Source organism: Saccopteryx bilineata, chromosome 3 (assembly GCF_036850765.1).
Source record: "Saccopteryx bilineata isolate mSacBil1 chromosome 3, mSacBil1_pri_phased_curated, whole genome shotgun sequence".
In the NCBI taxonomy this organism is placed as follows: Eukaryota; Metazoa; Chordata; class Mammalia; order Chiroptera; family Emballonuridae; genus Saccopteryx; species Saccopteryx bilineata.
In genome coordinates, this window is record NC_089492.1 from 143,790,996 (window position 1) to 143,806,519 (window position 15,524).

Consider the following 15,524-nt stretch of genomic DNA (forward strand, 5'->3'; position numbering starts at 1 on the left):
TGTGATTGGAATATTCTAAGTGACTTAAAATCCCAAGACATTTATTTAGCAAAGGGATCTGGGTCCTACAGCTCAATTTAAAAAGCAAAGCCATGGTCTGTTAGGGTGTGACCAGGCCAGAACTGGAAAGGAAATGGATTTGCCAGGTATAGGATGGCAGAACAAGATCAGATGACACTGGGCAGTGAATGGGGGAGCAGATCTCAAATGACATCAGCATAAGGCAAAGTGATGCTAAGTGATAAGGCTTCTGTTCTCAAGAAGTTTGTAATTTAAATAGAGCAACTAAAATCCTTTAGATTGACAGACACAGTTTAAAAAATATATATGTTCTGTGAAGGTTGCTTTTAGTGTAAGGGGTAGGAGGGGGGTTGGAGGTAGAGGCAAAACTGCCTATAACCGTTCAGAGCTTGTTATGAATGGGTTCAGTTTCGCTCTTCCTGAAGATAATTGGGGTAAAGTGATGTTTCATTGGATAGTAAATACAGCCAACTTCGGTGTCTTTTGCTAGTTTTGAGTACTTTGAGAACTAAAAGTCTGGATAATCAAATAGTGTAAAGAAGGTACCAGATAGTTTAAATTAGGAGGAGAAAAAGAAGAAAAGTGTTTGTGCCATTAATAATTACAGAAACATCTGAGATTTGGCAATCAGACATCCCTTTATGACATTTGAGAGAGCATGAAACTGGGTTGTAAGGCACAGAAGCTATCCATAGTAAACGGCATACGGAGGGGAAATGGGTGGGGAGGAGCCAGTAGCTGGGGCTAAGCTTTATTCAAGAAGCTGAATGTTAAATGGATTCTTCAGACTAAATACCTGTTATTATCTTTGAAAACACAAACATATATATACATATTTATATAGAGAGCTAGAGAGAGACAGGAAGGGAGAAAGATAAGAAATAACAACTCATAGTTGTGTCATTTCAGTTGTTCATTGATTGCTTCTCATATGGGCCTTGACTGGGGGCTCCAGACAAGCCAATGACCCCTTGCTCAAGCCAGTGACCTTGGGCTTCAAACCTGGGTCTTCACAATCCTCATTGACACTCTGTCTACTGTGCCACTACCTGGTCAGGCACAAACATATACGTAATATTGCAACATTTTCTTTTTCTTTCTCTAAAGGTCCTTCTTGATGATAGCACCATGAACATCGCAACCATTGCCTCTTCACGGTATGTTGGTCCACTGAAAAGTCGAGTGGATGACTGGCAGAAACAACTTGCTCTATTTAATCAAACACTGGTGAGTAAGGATAATTTAGGTTCAGGGACTTAGAGAAATGGAGAGCCACTGGACCTTAGAAATCATTTATTCAATCATTTAAATATTATGTAGTTAAGATATTTAATTGATGACATCTTATTATGTTCAGAATGTAAGGAAAATACAAATATATTGAGCTCTTCTTTACAAGATTATTTCATCACTTTGTATTCGTCACTAATGCTGTGAAACAAAATGCCACAAGCTTAGAGGGCATTAAATGATATATGTTTATTATACCCAAGTTTCTGTGGACCAATAGTTCATGTGTGACTTAACAGGGTCTCCTACAGTACTTAAGTCTCACAAGGTTTAATGAAGATGTGGCCCAAGATTGGATTCTCATCAGAGGTTCAACTAAGGAGGGGGTCTACTTTCAAGCTCACTCAGGTTGTTGGCAGAAACTATTTCTCTGTAACTCTGGGACTAAGAGCTTCAGTTTCTTGCCAGCTGTCATCTGTAGGCCATCCTCAGCTCCTACGTGTTGCCCACATTCTTTTCTCCCATGTAGACTTCTTCCAACATGACAACTTGCTTTGTCAATCTAGCAAGGAAGAAAGGAAATCTAGAAAGGAAAGTCTCTTGGCAAGACTAATGTACACAGATTGTGTGCATCCTGTTACCTCCGCCATATTCTGCATGAGTGTAAATAAGTCTCCAGCACTCCCCAGCAAGGGAGAGGGTCACGCAACATCTGTGAACAGCAGATTTTGGGGTCCACCTTAAGATTCTGGCCACTACAACCTCATAGTTACTGGAAAAAGAATCATTGCTGCTTGAAGCCTCTTTGGCACCTTTCCTTGTGGCACACACTCCCTTTCTATTTCATTCTACCACAGGTCATCTTATAGCAAAACAAAGGACCCACTTACACTGCTCTCACCTTGTTCCCATCAGGTCTCTCTCTCTCTCTTTTTTTTTCTTTCAGTGAGAGATGGGGAAGCAGAGACATATTCCTGCATATTCCCCAACTAGGATCCACCCAGCAAGACCCCTAGGGACCAGGCAATACTCTGCCTGGCTGGGCTACATCTCCATTGACTGGCAACCGAGCTATTTTAGCACCTGAGGTCAAGCCCCATGGAGCCATCTTCAGAGTCTGGGGCCAACTTTGCTCAAGCCATTCGAACCATGGCTGTGAGAGGGGAAGAGAGAGAGGGGGGAGAGTGGGGTGGAGAAGTATGTGGTCACTTTTCCTGTGTGCCTGACCAAGAATTGAACCCAGGACTCCCACAAATTGGTCCAATGCTCTATTGCTGAGCCAACCAGCCAGGACCTCCATTGGTCTCTTTCTTAGACTTCAGATTTTTAGCTTGATTTATATTCTATATATAAATCTATATTCTTGATTTAGGTTTCTATATATTCTACTATGAAGAGTTTTCTGTGAAATAATAAAGACACTAGTAGGAAAAAAAAAACAATTTTAACTTTGTTTCATAGAGATATTTTTCAGGAGTCCATCCTCTTCAATGAATACTTTCTAATCTGCCCCTGCCCAGCCTCTGCACAGATGGCTGAGCCCACCCCCCCAAAGGGAGGGACTGTAGATCAAAGTAAAGGACATGTTTTCATAGAGGGCCCTGAACATAATCCAGTGCTGAGTGGTGGGGACCCTCCAGAGAATAGAAAGTGTGAGACCTGCAATAAACCGGAGAGTGATTGTGACCTTAGGTCTTACCTGTAACCCCCAAATCTAGAGGAAGAAGTAAGAAACCTTATCATGGGTCTGGGGCAGGAGACCCAGAGAAATGGGAGGTCACAGACGTAGCTCCAACACTGCGTTTCTGGTTTCCTTGAGGAACAGTGATGGTCTCTAAGGGGAGAGCAATGAGTGGCGTTCTGCTTCCTCCTGTTCTTCTGGGTTTGCCACGGGTTCTCTCACTAGCAGGTTTCACTTTTTTTATTAAGAAAATGAATCATATTTCTTTTTTTAAAGGAGGGAAGAGGAAAGAATACAAAAGTGAAAAAAAACTTGATAACCTTTTCTATACAGGGTGAAGCAAAAGTACATTTACAGTTGTTCATATGGAAAATAATACAGTAGCTAATAAATAATGATACAAGAATAAACTCATGTACTCACAACTGTACACCTACTTTTGCCACACTCTGTATTTGGAAATAGTTACTAACCTTACCACTTCCCAACCCTTCAGATCTCTTTAAATAAGTATCTTCCACACTGCTTTTCCCTTTCAAATGTCTCCTCTGGGCATTTTATTTATTTAGAGAGAGAGGAAAAGAGAGAGGGAGGGAGAGAGAGAGAGAAACATCAATTTGTTGTTCTACTTATTTATGCATTCATTGGTTGATTCTTGTATTTGCCCTGACCAGGGAGTGAACTCACAACCTTGGCGTATCAGGATGACATCTCTGGGCATTTTAATTCTCCTTATCTGGGTCCATTCTGGTCACCACACAGTACTGTAGACACACTTTCACTCTACTCAGTAAAAAGAGGATTGAAATTAGGCTCATATGAGTCTTGGATCCTTTAAGGAAGTTTCATTTCAACGGACCTGTAAGAAGACCCCAAAAGTGGAAGAATACAATGAATCTCCATATAATTGTTTTTCATGTAACTGAATGTTTTAATGTAACTGACTTTGACAATGTCCATATGTTTCTGGTAGGAAGAGTGGCTGAACTGCCAGAGAAATTGGCTCTACCTGGAAAGCATTTTCAGCGCTCCAGATATCCAGAGGCAGCTGCCCGCAGAGGCCAAGATGTTCCTTCAGGTGGACAAGTCCTGGAAGGAGATCATGAGGAAGGTGAACCGGCTGCCGAATGCGCTTCGAGCAGCTACTCAACCAGGTATATGACAAAATTTTAGAAACAAACAGAAGAGCCTGACCTGTGGTGGCGCAGTGGATCAACTGTCGACCTGGAATGCTGAGGTCACCGGTTCAAAACCCTGGGCTTGCCTGGCCAAGGCATGTGTGGGAGTTGATGCTTCCTGCTTCTCGCCCCTCTTCTCTCTCTCTCTCTTTGTCTCTCTTCTCTAAACTGAATAAAGAAATAAATAAATTAAATAAAAAAAAAGAAACAGAAGACTTTACAAGCATCTAAAATGTGTATCACCATGAAGAGTCTGACGATATATGGTGCATTCAACCCTTACTTCTAGTTGGCATTGGTGACCAGGAATATTTTTAATTGTCTTTATAGTTTTGGGGAGGGGGGCTGCCACAGCGTGCCAGTCATGCGTCCGTGTCACAAGTTTGACCACAAGACATAACATGACAGCCCACTGACCCATTCTGCTAAAGCTCAAACTTATGATCATAAAATATTACATACCTTATTTTTAATTAACTCAGTAAAACTAAGATAGGACCACTAATTGTAATACTAATCTCAACGTTGAAATGTGTTTTAGTAAGTTCTGTTTCTGGGGCTATGGAATCAAACTCTTTGAGGCACATACGGGTTACTGGACTTGATGAGTTGTATCAAGACCTCAGCAAGCTCACTTGTTCTGCAAAGGACGGCCCATGGCCTATCCTGGTAAATGTCCCCAGTCAGCTTCCCTGCCAAGAAGAGGCAGCCTGCGGGGCTATACTTTTTGCCCTAAGACTCTTACACAAAATGGAAGCAGAATGTGGTAGGATAGAATTGAAAACATAGTAATACTCTGGGACTTCTAGAAGCTGCACACGTTCCTGGGCTCCTGGTCCCTGCCAGCCAGAAACTGCATCACTCCAACCTTTGATTTTGTTGTTACAGCTTCTTCTCTGCCTGTTACCCTCCTGCCTTTCCACTTATAAGGGCCCCTGGGATTACACAGGGTCCACTGGATGATCCACGATAATGACCTCATCTGAAGATCCTTAACGTAATCATACCTGCCAAGGTCATTTTTCCATATCAGCTAGCATAGGTTCTGCAGTTTGGGACACAGACATCTCTGAGAGACCTTTGTTCTGCCTACCTCTTCCACCTAATGTGCATATTCAAACTTTCTGCTTCAAAATATTCATGTGTTTAATTATAGAGAGTTGCTCCAGTTCCTACTAGACTTAATATGTAACTTTTGAAAAAAAAAAAAATCTAATTCCAAAACACTTCTAGCTAGCTCTAGGTATTTCAGATAAAAAAGTGTGGACCTATATGTATCATGTCAGGTGATGATGAAACTATAAATAAAAACTAAGCAAGGTCTGACCTGTGGTGGCGCAGTGGATAAAGTGTCGACCTGGAATACTGAGGTCGCCGGTTCAAAACCCTGCACTTGTCTGGTGAAGGTGCACATGGGAGTTGATGCTTCCTGCTCCTCCCCCCTTCTCTTTGTTGCTCTGTCTTGCTCTCTCTCCTCTCTTTCTAAAATAATAATAATAATAATAATAAATAAATAAAACTAAGCAAGGTAAAGGGGCTAGAGAGTAGCCAGGCGCACTCGCGTGCATAAGTGTGTGTGTGTGTGTGTGTGTGTGTGTGTGTGAGAGAGAGAGAGAGAGAGAGAGAGAGAGATGAAGCCTTTCTGATAAAGTGGTTTTTGAGCAGAAACCTGTAAGAATGAGGTAACGAGACATGTTACCTGTGCATCTGAGGGAATATTGTTAAAGGCAGAAAAAAGAACAAAGGCAAAGTCCCCAAGATAAGAGTACACTTAGCATGCACAGTTGTTAGAAAGGAAGCTAGTGTGGGTTGGTGTCCTATGCACAGGAGAAGGGCTTAGGAGGTGAGCCAGAAAGGTGAGCTTGGGTGGGGACTTGGGGACTGGATTGAGTCATTGATAACATCCTTTGGGACCATGGAAAAGATTGGGTTTGATTCTTGGGTGGGCAGGTAAGCCAAACACTGTGATAGCCACTGAATCTTCCAAGTTAAGTAAGACATGAATCTTGCTCATTAAGATGTTACAGTTTAGTGGTAAAGAAGTAGGATCCCATGGCCACAGCTTCGGTATCTCAAGATGGCAGAGGAAACAGAGACATGAATAAGAAAGTTCAGAGAATGGCTTTGTTTGCAGGGTCAAGAGGACAACTTTTTGGCTTTGGTTTGTGCATGCTCAGCCCTCCAAAATGGAGAAATGCCAGCTCAAAATGTTTCAAATTTAATTCTTGTTTAACTATGATAAATATTAAAGTTAATATTAATTACATTAGTACTTAATATTCTTAGCCAACCATGCCAATTTTAATTTATTAGATTGTTTTATCAAATAAACAAAAACTTTAAAAATGTTAATATCATATTTTATTTACACTTAAAATTATATTCTTTGTTTTAACACAATTTTACCACTACCTTTTTTTTTTTTAATGAGCAGGACTTCTGGAAACTTTTCAAAACAATAATGCCTTACTTGACCAAATTCAGAAGTGTCTAGAGGCATATTTAGAATCAAAAAGAGTTATCTTTCCAAGGTAAGTTTATAAAGCAACCTACAATATTTTTAGTAGCTAAGACTATTCATTAATTTGAAAGGATATACTTAAAAACAAATCATAATCAAAGCATCAGAGAATCAGAGAGGGAAACAAGAAGAATGTGTGATAATGGCAGTCCAGTTAGTATCTTGATTAGAGAATGTATATAGCTCAAGGAAAGGTACACTACTCAGTAAAAGTTGAAGTGGGTAAGTACCCAAGGTGCTGGAAGGATTCTTCATCACAGCCTTGCTTTACTGCTTTCTGGGTGTGTTATTTGTGTGCCCACATGTGTCCACAGATGTGTATGTGGAAAAATTAGAGTGACCTGCGTTGCCTGAGCAGGTTTCTTTAGGTTAATTATTGGCCTAAGAATGTCACTGTAGAACAGGGGTCAGGAACCTATGGCTTATGAGCCAGGTGTGGCTCTTTTGATGGCTGCATCTGGCTCTCAGACAAATCTTTAATAAAAAAAATAATAACATTAAAAATATAAAACATTCTCATGTATTGCAATCCATTCATTTCCTACCGCTCATGTTCATGGTTGTGGTGGCTGGAGCCAATCACAGCTGTCCTCTAGGACAGCACCAAATTTTTATTGGATAATGTATAACATACATGGGTTGTTGTATGGCTCTCATGGAATTACATTTTAAAATATGTGGCGTTCATGGCTCTCTCAGCGAAAAAGGTTCCCAACCCCTGCTGTAGAAGCTGATGAATGATTTCACAAAGTCGAAATGAAAGTTTTTACTCACCTAAGCATTCTAAAAGCATACCAAATGTGCCTGACCAGGTGGTGGTGCAATGGATAGAGAATCAGACTGGAACATAGAGGACCCATGTTCAAACCCCCGAAGTCTATGGCTTGAGCACATGGTCGTGAGCTTGAGCATGGGATCATAGACATGACCCCATGGTCGCTGGCTTGAGCAAGAGGTCTGCTGTATCCCTCCCCCCTCCCACCCCCCGTCAATGCACATATGAGAAAGCAATCAATGAGCAACTAAGATGCCGCAACAAAGAGTTGATGCTTCTCATCTCTCTCCTTTTCTGTCTGTCTGTCCCTATCTGTCCCTCTTTCTGTCTCTCTCTGTCACACACACACACACACATACCAAATGTTATGCTCAGAAATGTTAAGCTCAGTGCTGAAGATACAAAGAAGATAAGGCTGGATCCCTAACCCAAAGGAGCTCGTGGTTAACAGTTGAACAGTCATGGCGATAAACTATCAAGATACAGTTACATATGACTGCAATATGACTGCTTGATGGTAGCAACAGTTCCCAATTGCAGTCACTGGGCACACTGTACTGTAACATTAAGAACATTAGCCTTTCATGGATTTTCCCTGTTAGCTGTTAAGGAATGGGAGTCAAGTTCTGTCCTAGATCAACCCCTGAGGCAGCCAGTGTGTTAGGTGCTTATCTGGGTTACTTGACTGAGAGGGTTCATTGCTGAGTCCCAGACAGACTATGTGTGTGCACAGGAAATGCAAGATCCAAAGATCTGGCTGAGTTGTAACAGTAGTTAGGCTTTAAAAAAGTCTTACTAAATCTTACCAAAATCTTCCTAAAATGTCATTCAAGCAAAATGGAGGAAAAAATGGAGGAGTTTGAGGTGTGGAATGTGCCTTTTGTCTAGTTCACTTGTACATCACTGGTTCCCAACCTGGACCTCCCTATGCCAAAGATATATTTGATATTTAAAGAAACTGCTTTTGATATGTAAAGAAATCCAGGCACAAATTTACCAGTGAAAATATTTAACACCAAAAAGCTCTTCTTTTTTCCTTTTGCTTAGAATTACATCAACTAAGTCTGCTATGTTTATGTTTGGAGGCTCTATAAGGCATTGATTTCACTCTAAAAGCCACACGGAAGCTTTCTATGAATCCTGGGCCAAGTTAGGTTCTGGAGACACAAGAGGAGTATGATATTACTCCTGTTTCCACGGGGTTCATAGTCCAATCTTTATAGTTATCTATTTCTTTAGTTGACAACAAGGTTTGGGAACAACTTAATTATGCATGTGAGTTATGTTTCAGAAGCAGGACTAATAGAGTGAACCCAAAACATCTTTATTTATAATTCATAACTGCCTCTGTACTCCCTCTTGGGGGCTAGTTTCTTCCTGCTCCTCTAGGCAAAATCTTGATCAAGCTTTCTGAATTTTCTGATCATCCTCAAATAATAATACAAAACAAAAAAACTCCCTTGTCACCTTAGTAATAAATGATCTGTAATAATCAAAACTCTAAACTTCTTTCAAAGTTAAAATTTCCCCCTTCCCTGTCCTAATCCTGTTGTAGGCCTGAGGTGTTAGTGATGATGATCAACCCTTCCCACTTCCTGTTAGTTTTCTGAGGTCTCTAGGTTGGAGCAGGGAAGGGAGGAGAGGCAAGGTGACAGGAGAAGCTTGACCTGGCTGGTACCATGTGGCCCCTCTCTCCCACGTAGGGCCTGTCCTATACTCATGGGATTCCCTCCAGCTCTGAGATCTCTCAAGGGCACCCTCCTTCACAGAAGTGAAGTATCTTCTCTGGCCAGGCCCTCCTCCTTCTCCCTCATCCCTGGGCATCCAGGCAGGCACCTCCTCTAGTTCTTTTCCTAAGGTCTCTTCATGCCTCCAAATGACCCTGTTGGGCACGATCTAAGAAAATCTTAGAATCACACCAACATGGCCCACATGCATGTCTTCACAGAACCAAATAAAGTTCTCGTGACCACTCATCCATATATCCAACAAATTATGTACTGACTACCAAGTATGTATAAGGTACGATTCCCTAGAATCTAGGGAAAACAAATAATATATCTTCACCTTAGGAGCTCAAAGCCAACTAACATGGGCATGTGAAAAAAATTAGTGTTATAGAAAGAGCTAGTACTTTTAAGAAAAGTGTCTATCTTTACTTACCAGGCAGTAATTCTAGATGTTTGAGATGCATCAGTACTAATAATCAACAATTATATGTAGGAACGTGTGGCTCCCTAGAAACCCAAGACCAATAGGCTTGGAAGTCCCGGAAATCAGTGGATGGGGAAGAGATGTGGCTAAGGGATTTATCTTGCATGTCTGTATAAGCTTTCCTTCAATTTCAAGTTATCTTTTAAGTGTTTTCTTTAATCCAGATTTTACTTCCTGTCGAACGATGAGCTTCTGGAGATTCTGGCCCAGACACGAAACCCCCAGGCTGTGCAGCCGCACTTACGGAAATGCTTTGACTCCATTTCCAGGCTAGAGTTTGCTCTCCTGCCTCCAACCGAGGGAAGAATCCCTGGTGTGGAGGGAGAGCCAGAAAAAGTTTATACTAATGATATTTTAGCGATGCTGTCACCAGAGGGAGAAAAGGTAAGGTGTTTTTTGTTTCTAATGCTTTATAGATAAACTTTGTTACTCTTCCTGGGTTGAGGGTAAAGGTTTAGTCATTGTCACTTTAAATATCCATCAAGTGCTCCTGCGACTCGTCCTGTGCTGGCTCAGAAATCCCATGGATACCCAAAATCAATCACTTTCCCTCTGAGAGCTCTAGTGGGGACATAGCCAAACAAGCCCTGAAAAACAGCACAGTAAATGTGGTAACAGAGGCATGTGCTCTGTTCCTGGGAACTGAGTGGAGAAAACGGAGCCATGTCTTACTCAATTTCACAAGAGGCACAAGAGCAGGTGGGTGAATAGCACCAGCTCTTCTGCCATACCACCTGGCTTTAAGTCCCAACCTTTAGCCTCATCTCTAAAATGGGAGTTAGTAATATACCTAATTCATGAGATGCTGAAGATTTTCAAATGTTACTATATGTAAATTATTAGAGCAGTACCCAGAGTTTGCTCTTAAAGTGTTAGTTGTCATTGTTGGCAGTGGTATGTGCAATGCACTGCACAGCACCTGGCACGTGGTAAACAACAAGTATGTATATTAGCAGACAGTGGGGAACTAAGTGACTTCACAGACGTGCACACGCACGCATGCACATACACACAGAGACAGCCAAAGAAGATGGAGAGGAGACACAGGAGGATCTGTGAGGCATTGATTTCACTCTAAAAACCATATAGAAACTTTATGTGAGCCACGGGCCAAGTTAGGTCCTGGATACACAAGATGAACAGAATTCTGTTCCTGCTCTCACAGGGCTCATAGTCCAATCTTGAGAGTTATCTGTTTCTTTCATTGAAAACAAGGTTGGGGAGAGTGGAGGGAGAGCATTCCATACAGAGGAACTGTGCACGAAAATGCTAACAATTTCAATCCAATTAGAGTACAGCGGTGTCTCTATGGGAGTAAAGGAGCCCATAAACACTTTACTTGTCCTGAATTGATATTCTTGCAAAAGAATTTGTTCATTGCTAATGTAGAAGAAGAGAGAAGGGAGGGTAGAAGAAGGACAGATGTATACTCAGACCTTCGAGTTATTTCAAATGTAAAGCCCTGGCTGGTTGGCTCAGTGGTAAAGTGTCATCCTATCGGGTGGATGTCCAGGGTTTGATTCCTGGTCAGGGCACACAAGAGAAGCACCCATCTGCTTCTCTATCCTTCCCCCTCTTCTCTCTCTCTCTCTCTCTCTCTCTCTCTCTCTCTTTCTCTCTCTTACCCTCCTGCAGGCATGGCTCAATTGGAGTGAGTAGGCCTGTGCTCTGAGGAGGCTCCATGGCCTCCACTTCAGGTGCTGGGAGGAGCTCAGTTGTTGAGCAATGGAGCAACGCCCCATATGGGCAGAGCGTCACCCCTTAGGGGGTTTACTAAGTGGATCCCCATTGGCGCACATGTGAGAGTCTGTCTTTGCCTCCTATTTTCTCACAGGAGAAATAATGTAATGTAAATATTTTTAATGTTTCTCACATTAAAAATAATGTAAGAAACAAATATGAAAAGGACTGAAAAGTGACAATTGGAGTTGATAGTTGAGAGAACATTGCTAACTTTACTGACCAAACAGGTTTAGAGGCTTAGTTGGGGCCAAAAATCTGATGGCGGTAAGCAGGAGAAGAAATTGAAGGAATTTATGTAGTACATGTAGACTCCTCGTGCAGGGAGTTGGCTCCAAAGGGAAGTAGTAAAATAAAGCAATCAGTAGAGGGGGTAAGGAGAAGTAGAAATATAGAGTGGGATAGCAACAGGGAGGTTAAGTATTTGTGGTCAGGTTCCAGTTTTTCTGTGGCTCAGGGTTCTATTATAGAAGTCCAGAGGCATACACCCCACAAGTCCCACATGAGTCATATTATCTTTTAGGTTAGGCTGGGCAAAGGCCTCAAGGCCCGAGGCAACGTGGAGGAATGGCTTGGTAAAGTGGAGGAAGCCATGTTCTCATCTCTGCGTCGCCTGTGCAAAGCAGCCATCGCTGACTATCAGGGGAAACCAAGAACAGCCTGGGTGGTCGCTGGCCACCCTTCTCAAGTAACTTACACTCTTACATTTTCCTCTCTGGTTCCCCTTTTGGTGAGATGCATCAAATACTCAAGGAAGATGTTTCCATGCAGGTGATCCTGACCATTTCTCAAATTATTTGGTGTCGTGATTTGACTGAGTGTTTGGAAACAGATGATAATCATTTAGAGGCCTTGGAAGAGTTTGAAAAAGTCAACTTTGAGGTGAGATTTTCAACAGAATGAGAATGAACATAATGCTCTGCAAGACGGTCTCAGTGGCTTTTTTTGTCACGGTGAAAACAAATTCACTTTCACAAATTTAATGCTCTGACATGACTAAAAAACTCTGGGGTTCTCACTAAAAGCATTTATGTTCAAGTCTTCATAGTGCCACTGCCATGGTGTTTGTGTATTATTTTGTATGAACACTTACAAAAATAGGGAAAAAGAGCAATTCAAGAGGAAAATGTCAGGATTATAATTCTTTGCAACATTTAAGGAGAGATTGTATTCACTAGGTCTGGCTCTCACAGAAGTTTATTCAATCTATCTCTGCAGTTTCTGTTCTGAGGCTCAAGATGTGCTTGTCTACTATTTTATAGAACCCTCAGGCAATAAAACAATGAATAATGGAATGAATCTAAATGCCATTGTAGAAGAGTTTTTAAGCTCTAGTTGGGAACTGCTATTTTGCAGCTATGCCTAATTTTTAACTCCAAATTCAATTCTTCTTCCAACCAATGTTGCGTTTTTAAAGAATCGCTTTAAAACAGAAAGAGGAGGGAATCCTAATTAGAAATCAATGTTCTCAATAGTATTTCATGGCAGAGAGCCTGGAGAAAAGACTCCAAGGAGAGTCTGGCTGACCTGTACATGGAGGTGGGTCTCTGGTTGTGGTTGGCGGGGTGATACTCAGCATGGCAGTTCAGGGCCTTCAGGACTGAAAAGTGTCAGTCGCTCTTCTTTGAAAAAGATTTAACCAGTTAGGTGAGAATCAGGAGCTCAAAGTCTATCAACTGCCTGACCAGGCAGTGGCGCAGTGTGGATAGAGCATTGGACTGGGATGCGGAGGAACCAGGTTCGAGACCCCGAGATCACCAGCTTGAGCACGGGCTCGTCTGGTTTGGGCAAAGCTCAAAGGTTGCTGGCTTGAGCAAGGGGTCACTTGGTCTGCTGAAGGCCCATGGTCAAGGTACATATGAGAAAGCAATGAACAATTGAAGTGCCACAATGAAAAAACTAATGATTGATGCTTCTCATCTCTCTGTTACTGCCTGTCTGTCCCTATCTATCCCTCTCTCTCACTCTCTGTCTGTCTCTGTAAAAAATAAAAATAAAAAAATAAAAAAATAAAAAAATAAAAAATGCTTTAATTAATCAATCTTTGGCTTGCTTAAAATTATCACATTTTCTGATCATCAAAGGAAAAACTACCCCCCAAAATGAGGCTTACCACTTTAAATGTCATTTAATTTTGAAGAGAAACCATTCTCTTTAGTAACATCACCATGAAGTGGTTAAGAGCATGGGCTTTTCTGATGCAAATGTCTGCTCAAGTCTCATTTTTGCCTCTTGATAGCTGTGCTACTATCATCAAGGTGCTTACCCTCTGACCCTTGGTCTCCTCTGATGGAAAAGGGGTAAAGATAATTTAGATTTTCTAGAAGTGTTCGAGAAATTAAATAAGTTAAACTGTTGTTCTGTTTGGTCACAGAATTATAGGTTCTTAAAATTAGATCATTTTGGCAAATGTCTACTGCAAATTTAATAGCAAAAGGATAAACATATTAGCTGAGTTTTGAAAACGCATTATGATAATTTCTCTTTTAACTTGCAGAGATTAAATGCTCTGGCTGCACTAGTTCGAGGCAGTCTTCCTAAATTACACAGAAACATCATCACTGCCTTAATTACTATCGATGTACATGCAAGAGACATCGTCACCGAACTTGTTCAAGCCAAGGTACCTGTTTCATTGAAGTAAAATTATATATTACTTTCTGAAATTAGTGCATCTTATATGTGTATCATCATGGTTATCGCCTATGTAGGTAGAGGAAGTCGAGTCCTTTGACTGGCAGAGACAACTGCGCTATTATTGGGACATCGACCTAGACAATTGTGTGGCCAGAATGGCGCTTTCTCAGTACACTTATGGCTATGAATATTTGGGTGCATGCCCAAGATTAGTTATTACTCCTCTCACGGTAAGTTACTGATCACTTAGGTCAGAGGTAATCAACCTTTTTTTTTTACCTACTGTCCACTTTTGTATCTCTGTTAGTAGTAACATTTTTTAACCGCCCACCGGTTCCACAGTAATGGTTGTTTATAAAGTAGGGAAGTAACTTTACTTTATAAAATTTATAAAGCAGAGTTACAGCAAGTTAAAGCATATAATAATTACTTACCGAGTACTTTATGTCGGATTTTCGCTAAGTTTGGCAGAATAAATCTTTATAAAACAACTAACTATAGTTAAATCTATCTTTTTATTTATACTTTGGTTGCTTCACTATCACCCACCATGAAGGCTGGAATGCCCCACTAGTGGGCAGTAGGGACCAAGTTGACTACCACTGACTTAGGTTAATGTTGAAGCAAGAGTGGTTTTTCTTTTTTTAATCAAAATACTCTGGAAAGTTTTATTTAACATTAACTCTGGAAAAGATTTACCATGAATACATCCTTTTGAAGCAGAGGTTTGCATTAATTATGCACCTGGATCTTTGAGTATATTTCAATTGCAATCACGCCTTTCATAGAAAATAATGACCCTCCTCCTATAGACTTATGATTTTGTGGCTAGAGTCAGTTCCCTTCAATAATGACAATTATTGATTTCTTCAGGATCGCTGCTACCTGTGCCTCATGGGAGCTCTACAGCTTGACCTGGGCGGTGCGCCAGCTGGTCCTGCTGGCACAGGGAAAACCGAGACGACAAAAGACCTGGCCAAAGCTCTAGCCATCCAATGTGTGGTCTTTAATTGTTCTGACGGTTTAGACTACAAGGTACAGTCCTAGCATCTGAACACTCGTGCTAAGTGCCTTACATGGCTTTCTCTACTTGCAACATGACATAACAAAAGGAGGAGATACTGGGGTAATAGCAAACAAGAGAAAACCAGTCGGCAAAGGATGGTTAAAGTAGAATAAATAGAGCAAAGAGAAAGGTCAAAATAAGTCAGCCTGGGTAGTCCTGGTAGGAGGCAAGGCCAGAGGAGGGTTTGTCAGATGGTGGTAAAATAAAAATCTGTTCATGTCAGTAAGTAGAAACAAAAGAGATGAGATATAAAATAAAGCAGGGAAATCTAAGGAGAAAGAATTAACTTATAGGAAGAGATGAGCAATTCAGAGAGTTGTGTAATTAGAAATGAAATATGTAGGAGGTGAGAATTCATGGTAAGGTTTTTCAATAGAGCACTCTTAAAAATTATATATAAGCTTTTGTATATGAGGTCACATCTGTTAAAATTTACCATGTTACAGATTAAAACAAACAAA

At 41.1% G+C, this 15,524-nt stretch overlaps 1 protein-coding gene across 1 annotated transcript in view; it reads left to right on the plus strand.

Moving 5' to 3' along the window:
* Positions 1–15,524, plus strand: part of DNAH6 (dynein axonemal heavy chain 6) — a 319,440-nt gene that overhangs the window by 99,796 nt on the left and 204,120 nt on the right. The window contains exons 21-29 of the mRNA XM_066267533.1: positions 1,129–1,248; positions 3,906–4,086; positions 6,545–6,641; positions 9,785–10,004; positions 11,884–12,048; positions 12,132–12,242; positions 13,858–13,983; positions 14,072–14,227; positions 14,871–15,032. Coding sequence (XP_066123630.1) covers positions 1,129–1,248; positions 3,906–4,086; positions 6,545–6,641; positions 9,785–10,004; positions 11,884–12,048; positions 12,132–12,242; positions 13,858–13,983; positions 14,072–14,227; positions 14,871–15,032 — 1,338 coding nt within the window. The remainder of the gene's footprint in view (positions 1–1,128; positions 1,249–3,905; positions 4,087–6,544; positions 6,642–9,784; positions 10,005–11,883; positions 12,049–12,131; positions 12,243–13,857; positions 13,984–14,071; positions 14,228–14,870; positions 15,033–15,524) is intronic.